Below are 22,561 nucleotides of genomic sequence, written 5' to 3' on the forward strand. Positions count from 1 at the left end.
AGAAGAAGAAAAGTTTGATTATGTGAACCAAAGTACCGAAAAATTGTTACAGGCTGTGAAAACGGAGAACAGCATAAAAACAACAGAAACAAAGGCAGAATATAAAGGAAAAACAGCTGGATGACAGATTAAATAGATGGAAAAACAAAGCTTTGCATGCACAGCACTTGAAAAACATTGAAGGAAAATGTGATGACAACTAGACATGGACATGGCTTAAGATGGGAACCATCAAGAAAGAAACGGAAGGTTTAATACTGGCTGCTCAAGAACAAGCACTACAAACTAAGGCCATGAAAGCGAAGATACAAAAATCCACTGACAACCCAAACTCCGACTTTGCAACAACAAAGTCGAAACTGTTTCACATTTAATATGTGAATGCAGCAAAATTGCACAAACTGATTACAAAGCTAGACACGACTGAGTTGCTAAATTAATCCACAGGTCATTGTGTAAAAAATATGATTTACCTGTATCCAGAAAGTCATGGGAACATAAAGTGGAAAAAGTTACCGAAAATGAGAAGGTGAAGATCTTGTGGGACTTTCGAATACAAATGGATCGTCATTTGGAGCTCAACACGCCAGAGATCACGGTTGTAGAGGGCCAAAGTGTACAGTTTATTGATATCGCTGTTCCTGGAGATGCCAGAGTCGAAGAAAAAGAACTAGGAAAAATAATGAAATATTGCAACTGGCCATCGAAACTTCACGGCTATGGATGAAGCATGTAACAGTGAAACCCATTGTCATTGGGGCACTTGGCACCAAGAATTTTATAAAACACATCCACAAATTGCAGCTTCCTGCAATAACACCAGCGGAACTGCAAAAAACTGCGCTACTTGGAACATCTTATATTTTAAGAAGGTCCTTGGTTGATCCCTAGGACGCTGGCAGCAAACCGTATCAACCATTAGCACCAGTCACTGGTATTTGTGATGCATTTTTCAATGTTCAGTTGGCTGAGATTCATGTTTAATTAAGAAAAGAAATAATAATAATAATTATTATTATTCCAGGCGGTCCTTGACTTACAGCAGTTCGCTTAGTAACCTTTCAAAGTTGCAACGGCACTGAAAAAAATGACTTAAGAACATTTTTCACACTTAGTGACCATTGCAGCATCACCGTGGTCATGTGATCAAAATTCAGCCGCTTGGGAACTGACTCCCATTTATGATGGTCGCAGGGTCCCAGAGGGTCACATGATCCCCTTTTGCGACCGTCTGACAAGCGAGGTCAATGGGGAAGCCAGATTCACTGAACGACTGCGTCACTAACTTAACCATCACATGATTCACTTAACAACGGTGGCAAGGAAGGTTGTAAAATGGGACAAAACTCACTTAACGAATGTCTCGCTTAGCAACTGAAACTTTGAACTCAGTTGTGGTCATAAGTCAAGGACTATCTGTAACTCTTAAAACTAGCCAAGTTTAGTCTGCTTGATAAATGCAGCCCTCAAGTTGATAATTATCTTGATTTTGTGGTTGTGTAAACACAGCTGGAGGAAGAGGTGGGAGACTCAGACTGCCTGGCCAGAATGTTTGTTTCAGAAGTACACACTGCTTTAAAATATGTCTTACGACCACAGTTGAACTCGGAATTACTGCTGCTAAGCAAGATATTTGCAAAGTGAGTTTCTCCCCCTTTAACAACCTTCCTTGCCACCGCTGTTAAGCAAATCGCTGCGGTGGTTAAGTTGGTAACACGGTCGTTCAGTGAATCTGATTTCCTCCCGTGATCGCAAAAGGGGGTCGCATGAACACCTGACCCCCCGGGATGGGACTGTAACTGTCCTAAAACAGCATCCCTGGAGGCTTTCAAGAAGAGACCGGACAGCCATCGGTCAGAAGTGGTTTAGGGTCTCCTGCTTGGGCTAGATGACCTCCAAGGTCCCTTCCAACTCTGTTCTTCTATTCTATTCCAAATATGGAACCCAGCCTCTGAGCTTTGATCATGTGACTGGGGGGGGGATGCTGCAACAGGTGTAAATGTGAAAAACAACCCAAAGTCTCATTTTACAAGACAGTTGCGACTTCAAACAGTCAATCAGAATAGAGCTGGAAGGGACCTTGGAGGTCTTCTAGTCCAACCCCCTGCTCAGGTAAGAGACCCGCCTAGTCTCTTCTTTAAAGCCTCCAATGATGGAGCACCCACAAATTCTAGAGGGAAGTAATCCCATTGGTTGATTGTCCTCACTGTTAGGGTTTCTCCTTCATTCCAGGTTGCTTCTCTCCTGGATTAGTTTCCATCCATCGTTTCTAAACAGTCCCTAAGTAAACTGTTACAAGTCAACAACTACCTCTATTTATATCATTTCATTACGAGGTTGTAAACCTCCCAGAGTCCCTTAGCTGACAAGGGCAGTGCGGAAATTTAATTCATGAAGAAATAATGAATAAACAAGGTTATTCACTCGTACCTTTTCTGCAGAAATGCAGGGGGGGGGGCTATCAGATTGAATTATTATTTTTTGTTACCTAAGCCAATTTAGCACGCAGACGGCATCAGCCGAGCATGTCACTTAACTGTGACCTTTTTAAATATCAGCTTTTGGTATCCTCAACCAGGGTGTTTTTCTGTGGGTTATGGGGTCCCTCCTTTCTCTAAACCAGCTCCAGAGAATGTTGAGGAGAGAGAGAATCGAACCCAGCTCCCTAGATTGTGGAGGTTCCTCTGAGCTTAAATCTTCCACCTCTGAACATCTATCTAGAAGAAGCCACGGGAGAAGAAGCCATCTGTCCCTCTAGGGCAGGGGTCTCCAAAGCTGGCCACTTTAAGACTTGGGGACTTCAACTCCCAGGATGCCCCAGCCAGGCTGGGCAAAATCAAACTGACTGAATTTTTTTAACCAATTTAAATTGTACACAAGAACATGGATTAAATTTATTTTATTTAACTTAACTTAACTTAACTTTATTCAATTTCTAGACCGCCCCTCTCTCAGAAGAGACTCGGGGCGGTGTACAGTCATATTAAAACAATTGAACAATAAATATACATAGTATAAATATAGGATAAATAAAATAAATATAGGACTGGAGGAGGTAGCAATAGTTCACTGTACAGATTTAGTTTGTTAGATTAAAATTTTAAAAATTTAAAACATTAACCCTAAAAACTATCCCAAATAAAATATCCGCCAGGAGGTAAGAGTGGAACTATAGATGGGCCAGGCCAGCTAATTGAAACAGGTGAGTCTTCAATTTTTGTCGGAAGGAGCGGAAGTCGGTAGTAGTTCTAATATCGGGGGGGGGGAGGTCATTCCAGAGGGTTGGGCCCATCACAGAGAAGGCTCTACTCCTAGGCGCCACCTGTTGGCATTGCTTGGTGGACGGCACCAGGAGGAGTCCCTCCCTGTGAGAGCGAATTGGTCGCAGGGATGTATGCGGTAGGATGCGATCCCGCAGGTAACTAGGTCCTGTGCCATGGAGCGCTTTGAAGATGGTAATCAGCACCTTGAAATGCACCCGAAAAACAACAGGCAGCCAGTGCAGCTCGCGCAGGAGAGGTGTTATGTGGGAGTACCTAGTACTCCCCATGATGGCCCGCGCGGCCGCATTCTGAACTAGCTGTAGTCTTTGGGTACATCTCAAGGGGAGCCCCATGTAGAGAGCATTGCAGTAGTCCAGACGGGACGTCACCAGCGCATGAGTGACTGTGCGTAAGGCGTCCCAGTCCAATGGGCGCAATTGGCGCACCAGGCGAACCTGGTGGAACGCCCCCCTTGCCATGGCTGCCACATGGTCATCCATCGACAGCCGGGCATCTAGGAGGACGCCCAAATTGCGCGCCCGTTCCACAGGGGGCAATTGTTCGCCCCCTATGGCCAGCGATGGAATCAACTGACTGAACCGAGGTGCCGGTAACCACAGCCACTCTGTCTTGGAGGGGTTGAGCTTGAGTCTGTTGTCCCCCATCCAGACCCGGACGGCTTCCAAACACCGGGACATCATTTCGACAGCCTCGTTGGGGTGGTTTGGGGGCATATCAATCAATATGCCGCCCCTCTTCCTATCAAGCCACTCAGGGGAGGGGGGCTTACAACAATCCTGGAAACGGGATAAAGAGGTCAGTAAATTAGCATCTCGACTCTGATGAGGTTAACACGATTAATTAATTAATGTGAGCATTTGGACAGGGGGAAAAAAACCCTGCTGGCTAATTTATTTTGGGGTGGATTGATTTTCTTCCTAGCCTAGTTTACAGCCTGGGGGATCTCCCCGTGGTCTCTCCTCCACCGACTCCTTATCCCTGATTGACTGTAAAGATCAAATGCCAATCAATCAATCAATCAATCAACCATCTAATCAATCAATCAATGACAATAACTTGCCTCCAGAAGTTGTGACTGCTCCAACACTGAAAGTTTTAAAGAAGATGTTAGATAACCATTTGTCTGAAGTGGTGTAGGGTTTCCTGCCTAGGCAGGGGGTTGGACTAAAAGACCTCCAAGGTCCCTTCCAGCTCTATTCTGATCCTCTTTGTTGCTCTTCTCTGCAGTCTTTCCAGAGTATTCTGTTATTCTGTATTCTGTTAGTAGAGCTGGAAGGGACCTTGGAGGTCTTCTAGTCCAACCCTCTACTCAAGAAGAGACCCTATCCCAGAAATTCAATTTTTTTTACTACCAGCTCTGTGGGCATGGTTTGGTGGGTGTGGCATTCCCTGCCCACTCCAGGAGCCAGCCAGAGGTGGTATTTGCCGGTTCTCCAGAACCTGTCAGAACCTGCTGGATTTCCCCTCTGCCCTAACCCCTTTCAGATAAGTGGATGTCCAATCTCTTCTTTAAAACTTCCGGTGTTGGAGCATCCATCACTTCTTGTGGCAAGTCGTTCCACTGGTGAATTATCCCCACTTTTGGGAAGTTTCTCCTTAATCCCAGGTTGCTTCTCTCCTTGATGAGTTTCCCTCGGTTGCTTCTCCTCCTCCTGCCTTCTGGAGCTTTCGGAGAATAGCTTGAGCCCCCGTCTATGGATCCGGCGGGCCGAGCGCGCTCCTTCCTTCCTTCCCCGTCGGGATTTGGCAGCGATTCCCTCTCCAGGGTCGGATCCCGGCGGAATCCCTGGGAATCTCTGCTGCGCGATCCTTCCCGACCGAGGCGGCCGGCTGAAGGGGCGGGCCCGAAGGGAGGAGAGAAGCGACGATCGCGGGCCGGCAGAGCCGAGCCGAGCCGGCGGGGAAGCGGGGCAGCGCGGCGATTCCTCCCCAGCGGGCAAGGCGGGGCGGCGGGGCAGCGCTGGCGGGAGCCTCCGGGGAAGCCGCCGGGCACCTGCCCGGGATGGCGGCGGGGCTGCGGCTGCTGCTGCGGCTGCTGCTGCTGGCGGAGGCGCTGCTGGCGCTGCGGGCGAGCTCCGAGCCGCCCTTCGAGGCTCTGTACGCGGCGGGGCTGGAGGCGCACTCGCGGGCGGACTTCGCGGGCGCGGCGCGCGGGCTGGAGCGGGCGCTGAGCGCGGAGCGGCGGCTGCGGGAGAAGCGGGCGGGCTGCGGGCGGAGGTGCCGGCGGGAAGAGCCGCTGGAGGCCGGGCGGGACCCGCTGCCCTGGGCCGGCGCCCTCCTCCGCCGCGCCCGCTGCCTCCGCGCCTGCCTGGGCCCCGAGGCCGCCAAAGCCCCCGCCGGCCAGGAGGTGCGCGCCGACTTCCAGCGCCGCCTGCCCTACAGCTACCTGCAGCGCGCCTACATCCAGGTGAGCCCGGCGCCTCCCTCCGACGGAGTCCACCCTCCCCTTCAGCAGCCCCCGATTCCTTGGGATTGTCTTCAGAGCCCTGCCTGAACAGGGGGTTGGACTAGATGACCTCTTAGGTCCCTTCCACTTCTGTTAGTCTGTGATTCTGAGCGGGGGGTTCGACTAGAAGACTTCTAAGGTTCCCTTCCAATTCTGTTAGTCTGTGATTTTGAGCAGAGGGTTGGACTAGAAGACCACTAAGGTTCCTCCAATTCTGTTAGTCTGTGATTTTGTGCATGGGGTTGGACTAGAAGACCTCCAAGGTCCCTTCCACTTCTGTTGTTCTCTGATTCTGAGCGGGGGGGCGGGGTTGGACTAGAAGACCACTAAGGTTCCCTTCCAATTCTGTTAGTCTGTGATTTTGAGCAGAGGGTTGGACTAGAAGACCTCTAAGGTTACCTCCAATTCTGTTACTCTGTGATTTTGTGCATGGGGTTGGACTAGAAGACCTCTTAGGTCCCTTCCACTTCTGTTAGTCTGTGATTCTGAGCGGGGGGGGGGGGGTTGGACTAGAAGATCACTAAGGTTCCCTTCCAATTCTGTTAGTCTGTGATTTTGAGCAGAGGGTTGGACTAGAAGACCACTAAGGTTCCTCCAATTCTGTTAGTCTGTGATTTTGTGCATGGGGTTGGACTAGAAGACCTCCAAGGTCCCTTCCACTTCTGTTGTTCTCTGATTCTGAGCGGGGGGGGGGGGGGTTGGACTAGAAGACCACTAAGGTTCCCTTCCAATTCTGTTAGTCTGTGATTTTGAGCAGAGGGTTGGACTAGAAGACCTCTAAGGTTACCTCCAATTCTGTTACTCTGTGATTTTGTGCATGGGGTTGGACTAGAAGACCTCCAAGGTCCCTTCCACTTCTGTTGTTCTCTGATTCTGAGCGGGGGGTTGGACTAGAAGACCACTAAGGTTCCCTTCCAATTCTGTTAGTCTGTGATTCTGAGCAGGGGGTTGGACTAGAAGACCACTAAGGTTCCTCCAATTCTGTGATTCTGTGATTCTGAGCAGAGGGTTGGACTAGAAGACCTCTAAGGTTCCCCCCAATTCTGTTACTTTGTGATTTTGTGCAGGGGGTTGGACTAGAAGACCTCCAAGGTCCCTTCCTTTGATTTTGTTATTTCTATTTATTGGTACTCCTCGACTTATGACAGTTCATTTAGTGACTGAAGTTACAATAGTACTAAAAAGCGACTTATGACCATTTTCACACTTATGACCATTTCAGCATCCCTATGGTCATTTGATCAAAATTCAGACGCTTGGCAAGTGACTCGTATTTGTGACGGTCGCAGTGTCCCGGGGTCACATGACCTTCTTTGGCGACCTTCTGACAAGCAAAGTCCATGGGGAAGCCGGATTCACTTAATGACCATGTTTCTAACTTAACAACCGCAGTGATTCACTTAACAACTATGGCAAGAAAGGTGGAGCAAAACACACTTAAAACTGTCTCACTTAGCAACAGAAATATTGGGCTCAGTTGTAGTCGTAAGTCAAGGGCTCCCTGTATTCATTACTTATTTAGGACAGCAATTTTTTTTATTTAGCACATTTAGTCATTAATTTATTTAGTATATTTATTTCTTTAGAATATCTGTTTATTTATTATTTAGGGTAGTTATTTATTTAGTGGATTTATTTAGCAAATTTACTCATTTACTGATTTAGCATTTATTTATTCATTATTTGGCATATTTATTCGTTGAGCAGCTTATTCGTTTGTTTCGCGCCTTCCTATCATGTCTCCTCTGGTCCTTCTTTTATTAGCCATCCCCAGTTCCTGCAACTGTTCTTCCTATGTTTCATCTTTGTTGCTCTTCTCTGCCCTCTTTCCAGAGTCCCAACGTCCTTTTTTACATCATAAATTGCATTTGTAAATTGCATTTACCTTGTAAATCTTGCCTAGTTCGGAGCTGCAGGAGTGGGGGCCCTAACCGAATTCCTTTGGCCTCTGGTGGGGGGGGGGGGTAAGGCACTGTATTCCCACCTTGCAAGGTTGTGTTGTAAGCGCTGTGGGGCCAGTGCGTGCTTCGCAAGATTGCTGGAGGTGCAGCAAACGTTGCGCCTGCGAATTGGGCAAGGAGTCTTTTTCATGATGTCATCTTGGGTGTCTGCCGTTTGGCCCCCAGACAGAGTTTCTTTCAATGCCCTCCTCGCACATGTCTGATGAAAAGAGACTGTTTTTCATTTAGACGTTGTTTTTTTCGAAAGGCAGCGACTCCAAACTTAATGAGGTCTGGAAAACCTTCCCAACCAGCCAAATTCTGTGGTTTTAGGGGGAAGACGACGGGTTCTTAATGCAGCCTTTTGTTTTTCTAGCTTTTGCGTGGGGAGGGTAAATATGTCACATTGCATTTTGATCTGGTCCTGGGTTTAGGTTTTTTTTGTTTTTGTTTCTGTCTTCCTGTGTTTGGCGGTGTCTTTTTTGCTCTTCTGGTGCCCTAATCCCTCGATCTCCTGTCAATATTCGTCTTAGACCGGAGTAGGGCTCGAATGCGAAGTCTGCGTCACTGGGCTGTGGCAATCCTGATAAAAAAGAATATTTGTAGATCAGGATTGAACTGAGGCTCCTTAGTGCACTTTGAGCTTGGGTCATTTCCTTGCAGACGTTTCATGACCTGACTAGATAACTCTATCAGTGTTAGGAGGAGGGAGTGGGGTTTGCGGAGATGGCAAGAAAGGAATCAAGGAAACTGATAAAAGAGAGAAGCAACGTAGAACTGAGGAGAAATTTCCTGACAAATTTCCTGACAATTAGCACAATTAACCAGTGGAACAACCTGCCTCCAGAAGTTGTGAAAGCCCCAACACTGGAAGTCTTTAAGAAGATGTTGAATAGCCATTTGTCTGAAACGGTATAGGGTTTCCTGCCTAGGCAGGAGGTTGGACTAGAAGACCTCCAAGGTCCCTTCCAACTCTACTATTGTATTGTATTGTATTGTATTGTGTTCTGTTCTATTCTATTCTATTCTATTCTGTTCTGTTCTATTCTATTCTATTCTATTCTAGTCCATTCCATTATATTATATTCTAAAGAGGGGGAGGGGGGAGGAGGAGGAGGAGGATTGTGGGGTCCTTGGTACTCTCTGAGTTTAGTAGTTCCCTTGCAGACGTTTCAAGGTCCAACTAGGTAACATCATCAGTGCTGGAAGAGAGTGGGGTTTGAAGAGAGGAGGAGGGGGAGGGGGAGGAGGAGACAAAAGGACTGTGGGGTCCTTTGTGCTCTCTGAGCTTGGTGGTTTTTTTGCAGACGTTTCAGGACCCACCTAGGTAACATCATCAGTGCTAGAAGGGAGGAGGGGGAGGGCTGTTGGATTCTTGGTTCTTTCTGAACTTGATTGTTTTCTTGGAACTGTTGAGACCTTTCATGACACAACTAGGGAACATCACTGATGTGAGAGCACCAACGACCCCACAGTTGTCCTGCTCCCCCTGCTCCACACACCCAACTCCCTTCTGCCATGATGATGTTATCTAGTTGGGTCATGAAATCTCTGCTAGGTCAAAGACTCACATTTGTGATGGTCGCACAATGTCCCAGGGTCACGTGATCCCCTTTTGCGACTTTCTGACAAGCAAAGTCAACGGGGAAGCCGGGTTTGCTTAACAGCCATGTTACTCACTTAACAACTGCAATGATTCACTTAACAACAGTGGCAAGAAAGGTCATAAAATGGGGCAAACCCCACTTAGCGAATGTTTCAGTGAGCCATCCAAGGTTTGGGGTCAATTGTCCCTGTGGTCAAGACAGGAGGAAACCGGGACATCATTTGCAAAGGTTCCCTATTTTTGCTTCTTTCCTCTGACGCCCTCCCTGCGGCCCCTTTCGGCTGCCTCTGGCCCAGGTTTCACCCAGGTCCCAGGATCTGCTCTCGGGCTCCTGATCTCCTGGAATGAAACTGGGTGGATCCCTTGGCGTGTTCCAGAAGAGCAGGGAAGGCTTCCTCCCGCACGTCAGATCCCCACCCGGGAGTCCCCAGGGCTTCCTCCCAAGGTCTGCTTATCCAGCTGGGACGACGAGGGGCAGGGCCTTCCGGGAGTCAGCAGGCGCTGGGCCAAGGACAGGCAACAAGCCGGGATCCGTCATGGGAAAGTTGAAAGGTCTCTCCGCAGAGGAGCAGCTTTCTGCCTTTGTCCTAGTTGACTTCCCTTTACTCAGTCCTTCCCGGCGTGACCAGGACGTTCCTCTTGAGCCAACTGCTTTTCCCAATGCTTGACAAAAAAGAGGCTGGGACTTTGGAGAAAGTGCAGAGAAGAGCAACTAAGAGAATTGAAAGCGTGGAGACTGAAACGTATGAACAACGGTTGCAGGAATTGAGTCTGGCCAGTCTAGAGAAAAGAAGGACGTGATAGCAGCATTCCGGTATTGGAGGGGCTGTCCAGTGGTGGGATTCACATTTTTTTACTACTGGTTCTGTGGGCATGGTGTGGCTTCGTGGGCACGACAGGGGAAGGATTCTGCAAAATCCCCATTCCTGGGGGAAGGATACTGTAAAATCTCCCTTCCCACCCCACCAACCTGCTCTCCAGCTCCGTTCTCCTCTGCGGGGCAACTGGAGAAGACCCATCCGATCAGCCGGGACTTGGGAGGCAGAGAATAGATGGGGGCGGGGCCAGCCAGAGGTGGTATTTGCTGGTTCTCCGAACTACTCAAAATTTCTGCTACTGGTTCTCCAGAACTGGTCAAAACTGGCTGAATACCACCTCTAGGGCTGTCCCGAAGAAGAAGGGATCAACGAATTCTCCAAAGCACCTGAAGAAGAAGAAGACAAGAAGCAACGGATGGAAACTGATCAAGGAGAGGCTTGTAGGGACTTCATCATTGGAGGCTTTCAAGAAGAGACTGGCAGCCACCTATCTGAAAGGGTCTAGGGTCTCCTGCTTGAGCAAGGGGTTAGACTAGAGGACCTCCAGGGTCCCTTCCAGCTCTATTCAAGTCATTGAGGTAGTCGATTTATTTTCCAAAGCACCAGAAGGCAGGAGAAGAAAGCATTTAACTTTTCATTTGTCTGAAATGTTACATGCTTTCCTGCCTGGGCAGAGGGTTGGACTAGAAGACCTCCAAGGCCCCTTCCAGCTCTTATTCTGATTGAAATGAAATATACATCTGCACATTAGGAAAGTTTAACCTTTTCAAGAAACGCTGTGATTGTCCATACGTGATCTGTAGGCAATTGCCCAGAAGTCTCAATTTTTCAACCCCGTGGGTAACCGGATCTATAAAACTGTCTCTCCCATTAGCTTTTGGCAAGGATCACAGGAAATCTATTCCAGCCGTCCAGCTGTCGGTTTCCCTACATGTCATTCAAAAGAATGCATTCATTGAAAAAGATCAAGTATTTATTTCCAAATCAAGTTAATGCTCTACGTGTATCGTATCTTCCCAGGAACTTAACTCTGAGAAATGGCAAAAACAGGGTTTTATTTTTTTTATTTAAGTCGTTTTGTATCTCACAATTATTAAATGTACATTTTCCCTGGTTTGTGAGTCTGTTTTTAAGGATTGATGGTCTTATTCCTGTGCAGGTATTCCTCGACTTACGAATCACAATTGATCCCAACATTTCTGTTGCTAAGTGAGACAGTTATAAGTGAGTTTTACCCCATTTTCTGACCTTTCTTGCCACGGTTGTTAAGTGAATCACTGCAGCTGTTAAGTTAGTCGCCCAGTTGTTAACTGAATCTGGCTTTCCCGCTGCTGATCCGAAGGTCGCAAAAGGGGATCACGTGATCCTGGGACATTGCGACCGTCGTAAATATGAGTTAGTTGCCAAGCATCTGAATTTTGATCATGTGACCAGGGGGATGCTGCAGCGGTCATAAGTGTGAAAATGGTCATAAATCTCATAAATCCTGCACTATCTGTAAGTCCTTGATTTACAGCAATCATTGAGCCCAACATTTCTGTTGCTAAGTGAGGCAATTATCCAGTGAGTTCTGCCCCTTTTTACGATCTTTCTTGCCACAGTTGTTAAGCGAATCCCTGCAATTCTTATGTGAGCCACATGGTTGTTAAGTGAATCCGGCTGCCATTGTAACTTTGAACCGTCAGTCAATGAGCTGCCTTCGGAAGCTGTGGGAGCTCCACCCCTGGAGGCTTTCAAGAAGAGGCTGGGCAGCCGTCTGTCAGAAATGGTCGAGGGTCTCCTGCTTGAGCAGGGGGATAGATTACAGATTAACAGAGTTGGAAGGGACCTTGGAGGTCATCTAGTCCAACCCCTCCGTGCTCAAGCAGGAGACCCTACACCATTTCTGACCAATGGAAGTCCAGTCCCTTCTTGAAAGCCTCCAGGGATGAAGCTCCCACGACTTCTGAAGGGAACTTCTGTTCCGTCGGTTGACTGCTCTTCACTAGAAGACCTCCAAAGTCGTTTCTAACTCTGTTATTCTGGAATGCAGATGTTGTTTATTTCTATGTGTCAGTCGATGGCTGATTTATCCGAGTGCCAGCCTTCCAGGAATCTCTTGGAGTCTATCCATGACAAGAAACAATGGATGGAAACTAACCAAAGAGAAAAGCAGCCTCAAATTTAGGAGAAACCTCCTGACGGTGAGAACAACTAATCGGTGGAACAGAAGTTGCCTCCAGAAATTCTGGATGCTTCATCACTGGAGGTTTTGAAGAAAAGACTGGACAGTCACTTATTTGAAATAGTATAGATTCCCCTACTTGAGCAGGGGGCTGGACTAGAAGACCTTCAAGGTCCCTTCCCTTCCATTCTAATTTCAATTCTATTCTAATTTCAAATCTATTCTTCTCTTCTCTCTTCTCTTTTTCTCTTCCTTTTCTACTCTACTCTACTCTACGTGTTCATAATTGCAAACTCTCCTTATATTTCATGAAAATTCAACACTGGGCTTCCTTGAGGCTTTTAAAATCACAGACTGAGAGGAGGATCTTTTTTCCTTCGCTGCTTGACCTCCTGTTCCCCATTGTCGGCTGTGCTTCGACAGCTACGGAAAACAAGTAATTGTCTGTCTCTGGGAGAATTTATGTAATTTGCTGGCAATTGTTCTTCGGTAATTATACCCAGGCCGTTGGTAGAAGAAGGGCAGGCGGAGAATGCCTGGCTCTTCCCCTGCTTAGGCCAACAATGACTGCAGTTCTCAGCCTGGGATCATAAATAGCAGCGTCTTCTGGGGAGTTAAAATTAAATACAGGACGGAAATAAAACCGGGAGAATGTCATACACCCTTGCTGGAGGCATCTGCTTGGCTGATATCTCAGAAATTCAGAGACTGAGTGTCCATTCCTTCTTTCCAGCCCCAAATGGCTCCTAAGGTGCACAAAAGGGTTTTTTTTTTTTTTTGCAAATAACCACATGTCAGTCTTTGCTTTCCAAATGCCCAGACCTCTCTCTGGCTCTTTCTCTTCCACGGGAAAGCAGCTGGGAGCCACAGCAAATTAGCCATAATCACACACACACACACACACACACACACACACACACACACACCCCTCCCCAATTACGCTGCTCGGGATGGCTGTCTGGAGTTAATGAAACCGTGGACACCCCCACCCCAGGAGGGGGTCTCAGCCACAGCAGCCAAGGGAGCCTTGTGGAGTCTTTCATTTATAAATTCAAGCATTCTTTCTTTTCTTTTCCAAGTCCTGCTGAGAGATGGGTGTGAGTGGACAGAGAAGGCCTTGGAGGGCTCTGGCTTTGGGTCTCCCTCCTGACTGGGACCTGGCTCTGGTTTTAATCTCTCCCTGTAAAATAATGGGAGAGGGGGAGGGGGTATGATGGATGGATGGATGGGTGGGTGGGTGGACAGGTAGGCAGAATGGATGGATGCAAGGGAGAGAAAGAGTGGATGGATCGATGGATGGATGGATCGATCGATCAATGGGATGTAAAGAGACAAATTGACTGAGCAGATAGATAGAGAGATAGATAGATGAAAGAAAGATTAGAGAAAGAAGAAAGAAGAAAAGAAAAAAGAAGGAAAGAATGAAAGGATGGATGGATGGATGGATGGATGAAGGAAGGAAGGAAAGAAAGAAAGAAAGAAAGAAAGAAAGAAAGAAAGAAAGAAAGAAAGAAAAAGAAGGAAGGAAAGGAAGAAAAGGAAGGAAGAAACAATGGATGGATATGATGAAGTCATAGAGGATGGGTGAATGAATAGAGATGGGCAGCATAGAAAGATGGATGGATGGATGGATGAAGGAAGGAAGGAAGGAAAGAAAAAAGAACAAAGAAAAGAAAGGAAGGAAGGAAGGAAGGAAGGAGGAAGAAAGAAACAAACGATGGATATGATGAAGACAGAGAGGATGCGTGAATGGATAGAGATGGGCAGCATATAAATTAGAAAGTTGGATGGATGAAAGAAGGAAGGAAAGAAAGAAGGAAGGAAGGAAGGAAGGAAGGAAGGAAGGAAGGAAGGAAGGAAGGAAGGAAGGAACAATGGATGGATATGATGAAGACAGAGAAGATGGGTGGATGGATAGATAGCTGGGCAGCATATAAATTAGAGAGAGAGAGACACCCATGGATGGAGGGATGGAGAGATCGATGGATGAGAGGGGGAGGGGGGAGCCACGGTTCCCATTTTAGCTTCTGAGATCCCCTCGCCGGGATCTGTTTTTGGTCGGAGAGGACCGATTTAAACAGCTGGCTCGTCTCCCAGCTGTGGACGGCCCCTCCCATGGTGGGCAAGGAGGAGGATTGATAGTTGCCCTCTGACAGGGTCCCGTCTCCAATGCAAAACATGGCCATAAAAAGCCTTTTCCACTCTGTGTGATGCACGGAGGGGGGAAACTATGTGCACGTTTTCTCTAACTAACGGGGGGGGGGGGGGGAGAATATGAATTGCAAATATTCAAAGCATCGAAACCTCCCTGAAAGCAAAGCTCCCGCCTTAGCCAGAAAGGAAACAGGCCTGCCTCTGCCAATACCAGTAGTCCTCAAATTACAACGGTTCATTTAGTGACCGTTCGAACTCACGACGACATTGGGGAAAAAGTGACTTTTTTTGTGACCATTTTCCCCACTTGCAGGATCCCCTTGGGGACGTGATCAGAATTCAGACGCTTGGAAACTGGCCTGTACTTACGACGGATTCAGTGTCCCAGGGTTACGTGATCCCCTTTTGCGACCTCCCGATAAGCAAACTCAACGGGGAATCTGGATTCACTTAACAACTGTGTTACTAACTGAACAACTGCAGGGATTCACTTAACAACTGTTTGCAAGAAAGGTCGTAAAATGGGTCAAAGCTCACTTAACAACGGTCTCACTTAGCAACCCAAATTTGGGGCTCAATTGTAACTTGTCAGTCAAGGACTGCCTCCATAGTAGTGTGTTGATTAATAATCCAGCGACTCTTGTTAAGCTTAATACAGGTAGTCCTCGAGTTACGACGGTAAGGGAGGCTGCCTATAACTGTCGTAAATCACAACGGTCATAAAATGGGTCGGTCGTGTGATGGACCCGATTCTCACAAGATTGTTTTTTGGGACACTGAGTTAAATGAAGTGATTGCAGAACAAGCTACTCTGATTGTGGCTGTTAAGTAAACTGATTTGTTTAGTGGCCATCACGTTTGCTTTATGACTGTGGCGGAAAATGTCGTGAAATCTGAAGTAAGCGCTTGGGTTTTAAAACAAGGTCACGTGACTCAAAATGGGACACGTGGCCATAAAGGCCGCCATGTTGCGAGTGCTTGAAGTATGGTCATGTGATCACCAGGGGGAGGAGCCAACCGTCATAACTCTGGATCCAGATCGTAAATCTCCTGTGGTAAGTTTGAAGGGTCATTAAGTGAGTGGTCATAAGTGGAGAACCACCTGTATACAGGTCATCTTCGACTTACGACCACAATTGAGCCCAACATGCTAAATGAGACGTTTATTAAGTGAGTCTTGCACCGTTTTATGACCTTTCTTGCCGTTGTTGTTAAATGAGCAGCATGGTTGTTAAGTGAATCTGGTTCCCTCGTTGACTTTGCTTGTCAGAAGGTCGCAAACCCTGGGACCCCAGGATGCGGCAACCGTCATTAATACGAGTCAGTTGCCAAGTGTCCAATTTTTTTTTGAATATATATTTCTTATTTTTACATTTAAAGCAATGCAGTACCGCGAAGTCGAAGTGACCGTACATTCACATTGTATACAGCTAGTCTCAACCATTAACTATTAGCCTACTTAATACATTGTCTATCCTTCTGTCCAATCACAATATGTGCAGTTTATTCCAGTCTTGTCACCTTGTCTTATGCCAATCATAAAATCTGTTCCATACGTCAAAATATTCTGATTCCCCTTTATTTTTAAGTTCAAGAGTGAACCTATCTGCTTCCGCACAGGCGAATACTTTTCTCATTACATCTAGCTCTGATGGTGTATTTTCTTTTTTCCAATATTGTGCATAAGTTATGCGCGCCGCAGTTAGTACATATATAACTAGATAAAGTGTATCTTTCTTAAACCTCTCCGGTATTATACCTAGGAGAAAAATTTGTGGTTGAAACAAGATTTGTTCTCCCACCATTTGTTCTAACCATAATTGAATCATTTTCCAGTATTTTTTTGCCTCATTGCACGTCCACCACATATGATAAAAAGTGCCTGGTGTTTTTTTGCACTTCCAACAATTTGGGGCCAGATTTTTAAACATTTTGGAGACCCATACTGGGGGGGGGGGGGGAGATGCCATCTGTAGAAGATCTTATAAAGATTTTCTTTATACGCCATAACCATTGTCAGTTTCTGATTAAGTATCCAAAGTTTTTCCCACTTAGCCAATTCCACATTATAACCAAAATTTTTCGCACAGGCGACCATAGTTTCTTTGACATGTTCCTCCTCTACCTTATACTCCAACAAAAATCTATACAACACTTTGATCAGCCTGTCTTCTGACTGTATCAAAAGTTTATCTAACATTGTGTAATCTTTGACAATACCTTCCTTCTTCCTATCCTGTGCAAACCTTGATTGTATCTGTAAGTAGGACCACCATTCTACTTGTACCCCTTGTGATGCCAATTCTAATCGAATTTTGATCTCCCTCTGTCTGTTCAATAACTCTTTATATGTAACTATATTTTCCATGTTAATTAAATTTGGGGGTATGTATGCTTCCATCGTAGATAGCCAAATGGGTGTTTTGGTATAGTGGTCGTGTTTAATGTTGTTCCATATTAATAAAACACTCTGCCAAATGTCCAAATTTTGATCACGTGACCCTGGGGAAGCCACAACAGTCATAAGTGTGAATAAACAGTCATGTCACTTGTAACTTTGAACAGTCACTAAGTGAGCAGTCATAAGTCGAGGTCCCCCTGTGCATTTTCTTACGTTCTTTTTTTTTTTTTCTGACTCCATTTGGAGTCATTTCTGATTTTGTTGCTCTTGTTTTGGTTGAGTTTCCATTACAAAAATAAGGAAAGCAGTTTTTGCCTCGTCCTTTTTGCACAGTTGGAAAAAAAGATGCAAGAAATCCGATAATTATACGTCCCACTTAATACTCGGCTCTTGTTGACATTCTTTTCTTGGGACTTTGGGGTTTTGCTTTAATTTTCTTTCAATGCTATCTTTCCTCGTTATCAGACGTTCCTGGGTTCTGCATTTTCAACATCCTTCTGTCTCCGCGGAGGAGACATTTGATGATAAGATTTATATATTTTCCTTTTTGGAGAGGATGTGCGAATGCCAAGGAAAGTTTTTCAGCCTCCTTCGGTGGTTCTGCTTTGTGTCAACAAAAGGGCAAAACTCCTGTTTTTCGTGGCTTGGCCTCCGTTCAGACAAACGTTCACTTTTGAGTTGCCAAACAGAAGTTAAAAAGCCTTCTCAGACACTGGATGAACCTTGGCTGGCAGTGAGTTTTATTCTAAACCAGGAATGTCCAAGCACTTTAAGACCTTTGGGCTTCAGCTCCCAGAATTCCCCAGCCAGCTTTATAAAATTAAATGTACCAGCTGCCCATCTCTCCCTCCCTTTCTCTCCCATCGTATCCATCCAGGGTTTCAGTCTGTCCATCTGTCCGTACCTCTGCCATCTACCTACCTATCATCAGTCATCTCTAATCGCTGCCTATTATCTACGTTCTTTATCTCTCTGTCTTTCTATCATCTGTCTGTCTATCCATGTATCATCCATGATGTCTCCACCATATCCATTGTGGTCTGCTGTCTGTCTTCTATCTATTTATCCATCATCCATCCCTCCATATACCAATCCATCATATCTACCCAGTATTTCTGTATATCCATCCTTCGAACATCTGTATATCCATCCTTCGAACATCAAACATCTCTCTCCCTTTCTCTCATATCTCTCTATCATCTATGTAACATCTATTGATCTGTTTATCATCTCTGTCTCTGTCTATCTGTCTCTATCTGTCTCTATCTATCTATCTATCTATCTATCTATCTATCATCTATCATCTATTGCATATGTCTCTATCATCTATCATCTATCTATCATTATTGATCTATCATATCTCTGCCTGCCTGCCTGTCCGTCCATCTGTCTATCTACCTATCTATATTTCATCTATCTCTCTATCTATCATCTATCTCTGTCTATTTCTATCTATCATTATCTATCTCCATCCATCCATCCCAGGTTTACTTTGATACGAATCTTTCCTGGTTACAATTATATTGTTAATCCTTTTGTTGGATTTTGTTTGTTGGTCACCGAACAATATTTGGGCCAAAAGCCATGGCATAAAAAACCCCCCAAAAGAGCAGATCCCCCCCACTTCCATCCAGGGGAGCCTGGGAATAAGATATCTGCAGCCTGAATTTCTTTGCAATTGGCAAACAAATGCCCGGTCTTCAGGGACTCACTTTCCCTACAAGCTTTGATTTGTCTGCAAAACATAACATTGGAAAAAATAACTGAATTTATATGCGGAGTTGTTTTCAAAACCCCTGGACCCCTGCTATTTTAATCAACACGCTTTGTTTTCCACGGCTGTTTCCAAAACTCTTCTGTCCTGGCTGAGTTTCAAAAACTCAGGGCAAAGGTCTTAGAAGACTTTTCTGGCTTTTGAAGAAGCTGACACAAAAACTCCATCCCGAAGATAATTTCGGCTGGCTCCTGGTTCGTAAATGCAGAGGTTTATTTCCAGGCTACGCCAGTGTTTTAAGTTACATCAGGGTTTTTTTGGAAACTCAGCCACTTGAGGTCATGTGGACTTCATCTCCCAGAGTTCCTTTCAATGGGTCTCTGCTTACTGTCTTCTAAACCCTTTCTCTGCAATCGCTCCCCTCTAGGGAGTTTGGGAGGGTGGAAACAGGCATGGTTGGCCGGGGAATTTTTAAAAAAAAGGTTTTTTCATTAGATAAACATTAAAAACATTGGACATAGTGCGACATTTCTGGCACAAACATTTCCATATAGTTTTTGGATCTTACAACAATTACATTTTATATCCACTACAGAGGTATGTGTAGTCAGCCAGATTACCTGTCCATTGATCCTTTCTTTCATGTAATTACTAACCATACAAATACATATCCGGTTCCTACCTATCACACAAGCTTAATGCCATATTTTCCAATTCTTAACTTATCCGTGTTTCTCTGTCCCGACCTTTTCCCCTCGTTTCTAACCATCGATATCATTTGTCCCAGATTCCGTGATATTCCGTCTCTCCCTTGTCTTTGAGCTCGAGAGTCAGTCTGTCCATCTCTGCCCACGTCAGTATCTTACTTATTATTTCTTGTTCCAAGGGAGTCTCTTTATTTTTCCGCTTTTCTGCAAAAACCAGTCTTGCCGCCGTTAAAATATGCAGCATTAAATATAGTCCACCACCTTTGTCATGTTTTTCTTTTGTGATCCCTGATAAAAATAGTTCTGGCCTCAACTCCATCCTTTGATTTAGCATCTGTTCCAAATACTTTCTTATCTGGTACCAAAAAGCCCTAGCTTTCGGGCACTCCCACCACATATGGTAGAAGGTCCCTAGTGCAACAACATTTTCCAACATTGTGGCAATACGTTTTTATTAATTTTAGCTAATCTTGTGGGTGGGATGTGGGTTGGCTGGGGAATTCTGGGAGTTGAAGTCCACCCCATCTTCAAGCTGCCATGGTGGAGAAACACCGAGCTAAGGGTCCATTCCCAGCTCTGTTTGGCTGATATTGAAAGCATATGCTGCCAGATTCGGGTTAATGTCAGGATGCCAAATAGCATCCAAAAGTAAATCAGAGTCCAAGGCAAGAAGTTCCTCAAAGTTCCAATTGATGAAGAGAGCCATGTTGGCACATCTGGGAAAGTCCGAATCTGAAAGCTTCCCGGTTTTCCCCACCCAGTTGAAAGTTCAAGATCTTTCCTCCCCCACCCACAAGTCCATCCCACGGTCCAATCTCCCACTGCCACGCTGGCAGCTTCCTCCCATCCACATCCGTCCAGGTGCAGAGGGAAAGATGACCTTGGCTTTCTAAGAAGGATTTTGTTATGGCTACATATCACCCAACTCCATACAATCCCCCACTCCCATTTTCCCACAACAGAAAGTAGACAGTAGAAAGCGTGGCAGGCCTGAAGTCCAAAAGAAAAGATGGCTTGCAGGCATGACATAAACAGTGTTGCACCAGGACTGGAGACAACAAGGTGATCACAGATTATAGAAGAAGGCAAAAATTAGAATATCCCCTCCTTCGTACCACACACATCACCTGATGATTGATTAAGACATTTTTCTGAGGCTCCCCAACCTCTTAAATCAGTATTTTACAACTGCAGATTCTGGAAAAGGGGTGGATTTTAATTGGGGACTTCTGGGAGTTGAAATCCACCCCTATTTAACCCTCCAAGGCTGGGAAACACTGAGTTACGCCAAAGGCATGAATAGCCAAGAATTAACCTCTTGGTGGTCTTTATAACTTGCCTCCTTCAAGAATTTCAAATTATCCTGCCCAGGTTTAGAGACATTATTCTCTTTATAAGACAGCAACCTTGAGAACCAAACTGGCCAATGAGCCACGAAATTGTCAGAGTTGCTAGCCTGAAGGAAAAATCTTAGTTGGCGAGGGCTCCAGGTGTTGGAAGCTTGAGGGCTAGAAACTTGGTCTCAGTGTGGAGATGGAGGGAAAAGAGGGAGGGAAGGGTGGGACAAACCCCTCACGCCTGCCTTTTGATCTGTTTTGACCAGGGCAGAATCAGAATAGAACAGAGCTGGAGGGGGCTTTGGGGGGGAGGTCCTTTCCCCCCTTCTGTTGTGGTCTGTCAGCCGCTGGACCCTCCAACAGCCAAATCGGAGGAGGAGGAGGTGTGGGAATGAGGGTCAGCATCAGGGCAACCTGGGAGCTCCGAGGGGGAAGAGGGGATGGAGCTGGCAGAGAGAGGGGGGGGGGGGAGCCTGGGCTGTCTGTCAGTCCTCAGATGGAGAGTCAACAGCTCCAGGTCTGGAGGTGGCTGATGAGGAAGAGGAGGAACAGCTGGGTCCAGTGCCTGATGCGTGGATGCGCAGAAGGCAGAGGAGAGGAGAGCAATGGAAATCTATGGGCTGGTCCTTGGGAAGGAAGAACCACCGCTGCTAGTGAAGCCCCTCCCTAGCTCTGGGGATAAAAGGCAGCAGGCGGAGATGAATAGAGGCGTCAGACAACTATTCATCTCCTGGACAGTCAGACTTCTTCGCCTACGAGATAAACTTTTTACCAGGGCTTCTGGCACTCCTAATAAAGGAACCTTTTGAGTTCATGTCAGAGGATTTGTCGTGTTTGGGGAGCTGGGTCTGAGCACCTTCCCCTCCTCCCTCCTCTTCCCTCTCCCTCCCTCCTTCCCTCCCTCCTTCCCTCTCTTTTTCCTTCTCCTGTTCTTCTGCAAGAAGGACATTGCAGCCCCCAACTGTCCACCGTCACAAACGAATCACCAGGGGTGCTTACCTTCTACAAGGGATGTGCAAAACCTGAAATAAGAAATAATAAAAAAGAATGTTGGCCACCACTGTTTCCAACTTAGAAAGCAAATTCAACTTTTGGCAGACGCCAAAGCGGGGAGAGGAAGTGGGCCTTGGCACCGGAAGCGTGTGGGGAAGCACCGACCGGTTGCGGTTTGGCTTTTCCAGGGACACGGAGAGCTGGCCAAAGCTAATGAGCGTCTCCCCCCACACACACACAGCTTAGAGAGCATGGCTGGCTGGGGAATTCTGGGAGTTGAAGTCCACCCATCTCCCAGCTGGCCAGGTGGAGAATCACTGGTCTAAAGTTGCTGCCTCTTGTTAAAATGGGATGGTTAGGTGTCTTCTGTCCCCCAAAGTCACAGCTTAGGGGTTTTTTTGGACTTTTTTCAGGCTTTGGAAATGAAAAGGAGAGCTGGGGTCCCACCACACAATCTGGTGGGATTCAACCTCTCCAGATATCAAGTTGGAAGGGACCTTGGAGGTCTTCTAGTCCAGCCCTCTGCTCAAGCAGGAGACCCTAGACCATTTCAATGCAATCTTTTCTTAAAAGTCTCCAGTGATGGAGTATTCACAACTTCTGGTGGCAAGCAGTTCCACTGGTTAATTGCTCTCACTATTAGGAAGTTTCTCCTTAGTTCCAGGTTTGCATCTCTCTTTGATGAGTTTCCGTCCATTGTTTCTTCTCCTGCCTTCTGGTGCTTTGGAGAATAGGTTGAGCCCCCTCCTCTTCTTTGGGGCAGACCCTCAAACATTGGAAGATTGCTATCATGTCCCTCCTAATGCAGGGAATACACATCCCTCTGAAAGGACTGGGCATGGACTAAGGGGCTACTCTGGGATTCAGCCCACCTGGTTGATGATAACCAGGGAGCTTCCCTCTGGTTCTGTTCTCTTACGCCAAACCTTATTATTAAACCCTATCCTGGGTTGGCTCTACTGAACTCCAAAGTTTTTGGTGCTCTCTGAATTTGGAG

The 22,561-nt window shown here is 46.3% G+C and overlaps 1 protein-coding gene across 3 annotated transcripts in view; it reads left to right on the top strand.

Moving 5' to 3' along the window:
* Positions 1 to 5,160: 5,160 nt before the first annotated feature.
* The window catches only part of P3H2 (prolyl 3-hydroxylase 2), a 61,412-nt gene continuing 44,011 nt past the window's right edge, over positions 5,161 to 22,561 (top strand). For 2 of the 3 annotated variants that reach the window (XM_081955542.1, XM_081955543.1), the window contains exon 1: positions 5,171 to 5,691. In XM_081955542.1, coding sequence (XP_081811668.1) covers positions 5,287 to 5,691 — 405 coding nt within the window. In that variant the 5' untranslated portion in view covers positions 5,171 to 5,286. Of the gene's footprint in view, positions 5,692 to 22,561 lie in introns of all 3 variants that reach the window. The other variant, XM_081955544.1, reaches the window with a different exon arrangement.

This window comes from Natrix helvetica (genome assembly GCF_964273705.1).
Source record: "Natrix helvetica genome assembly, chromosome: 5".
NCBI classification, from domain to species: Eukaryota; Metazoa; Chordata; class Lepidosauria; order Squamata; family Natricidae; genus Natrix; species Natrix helvetica.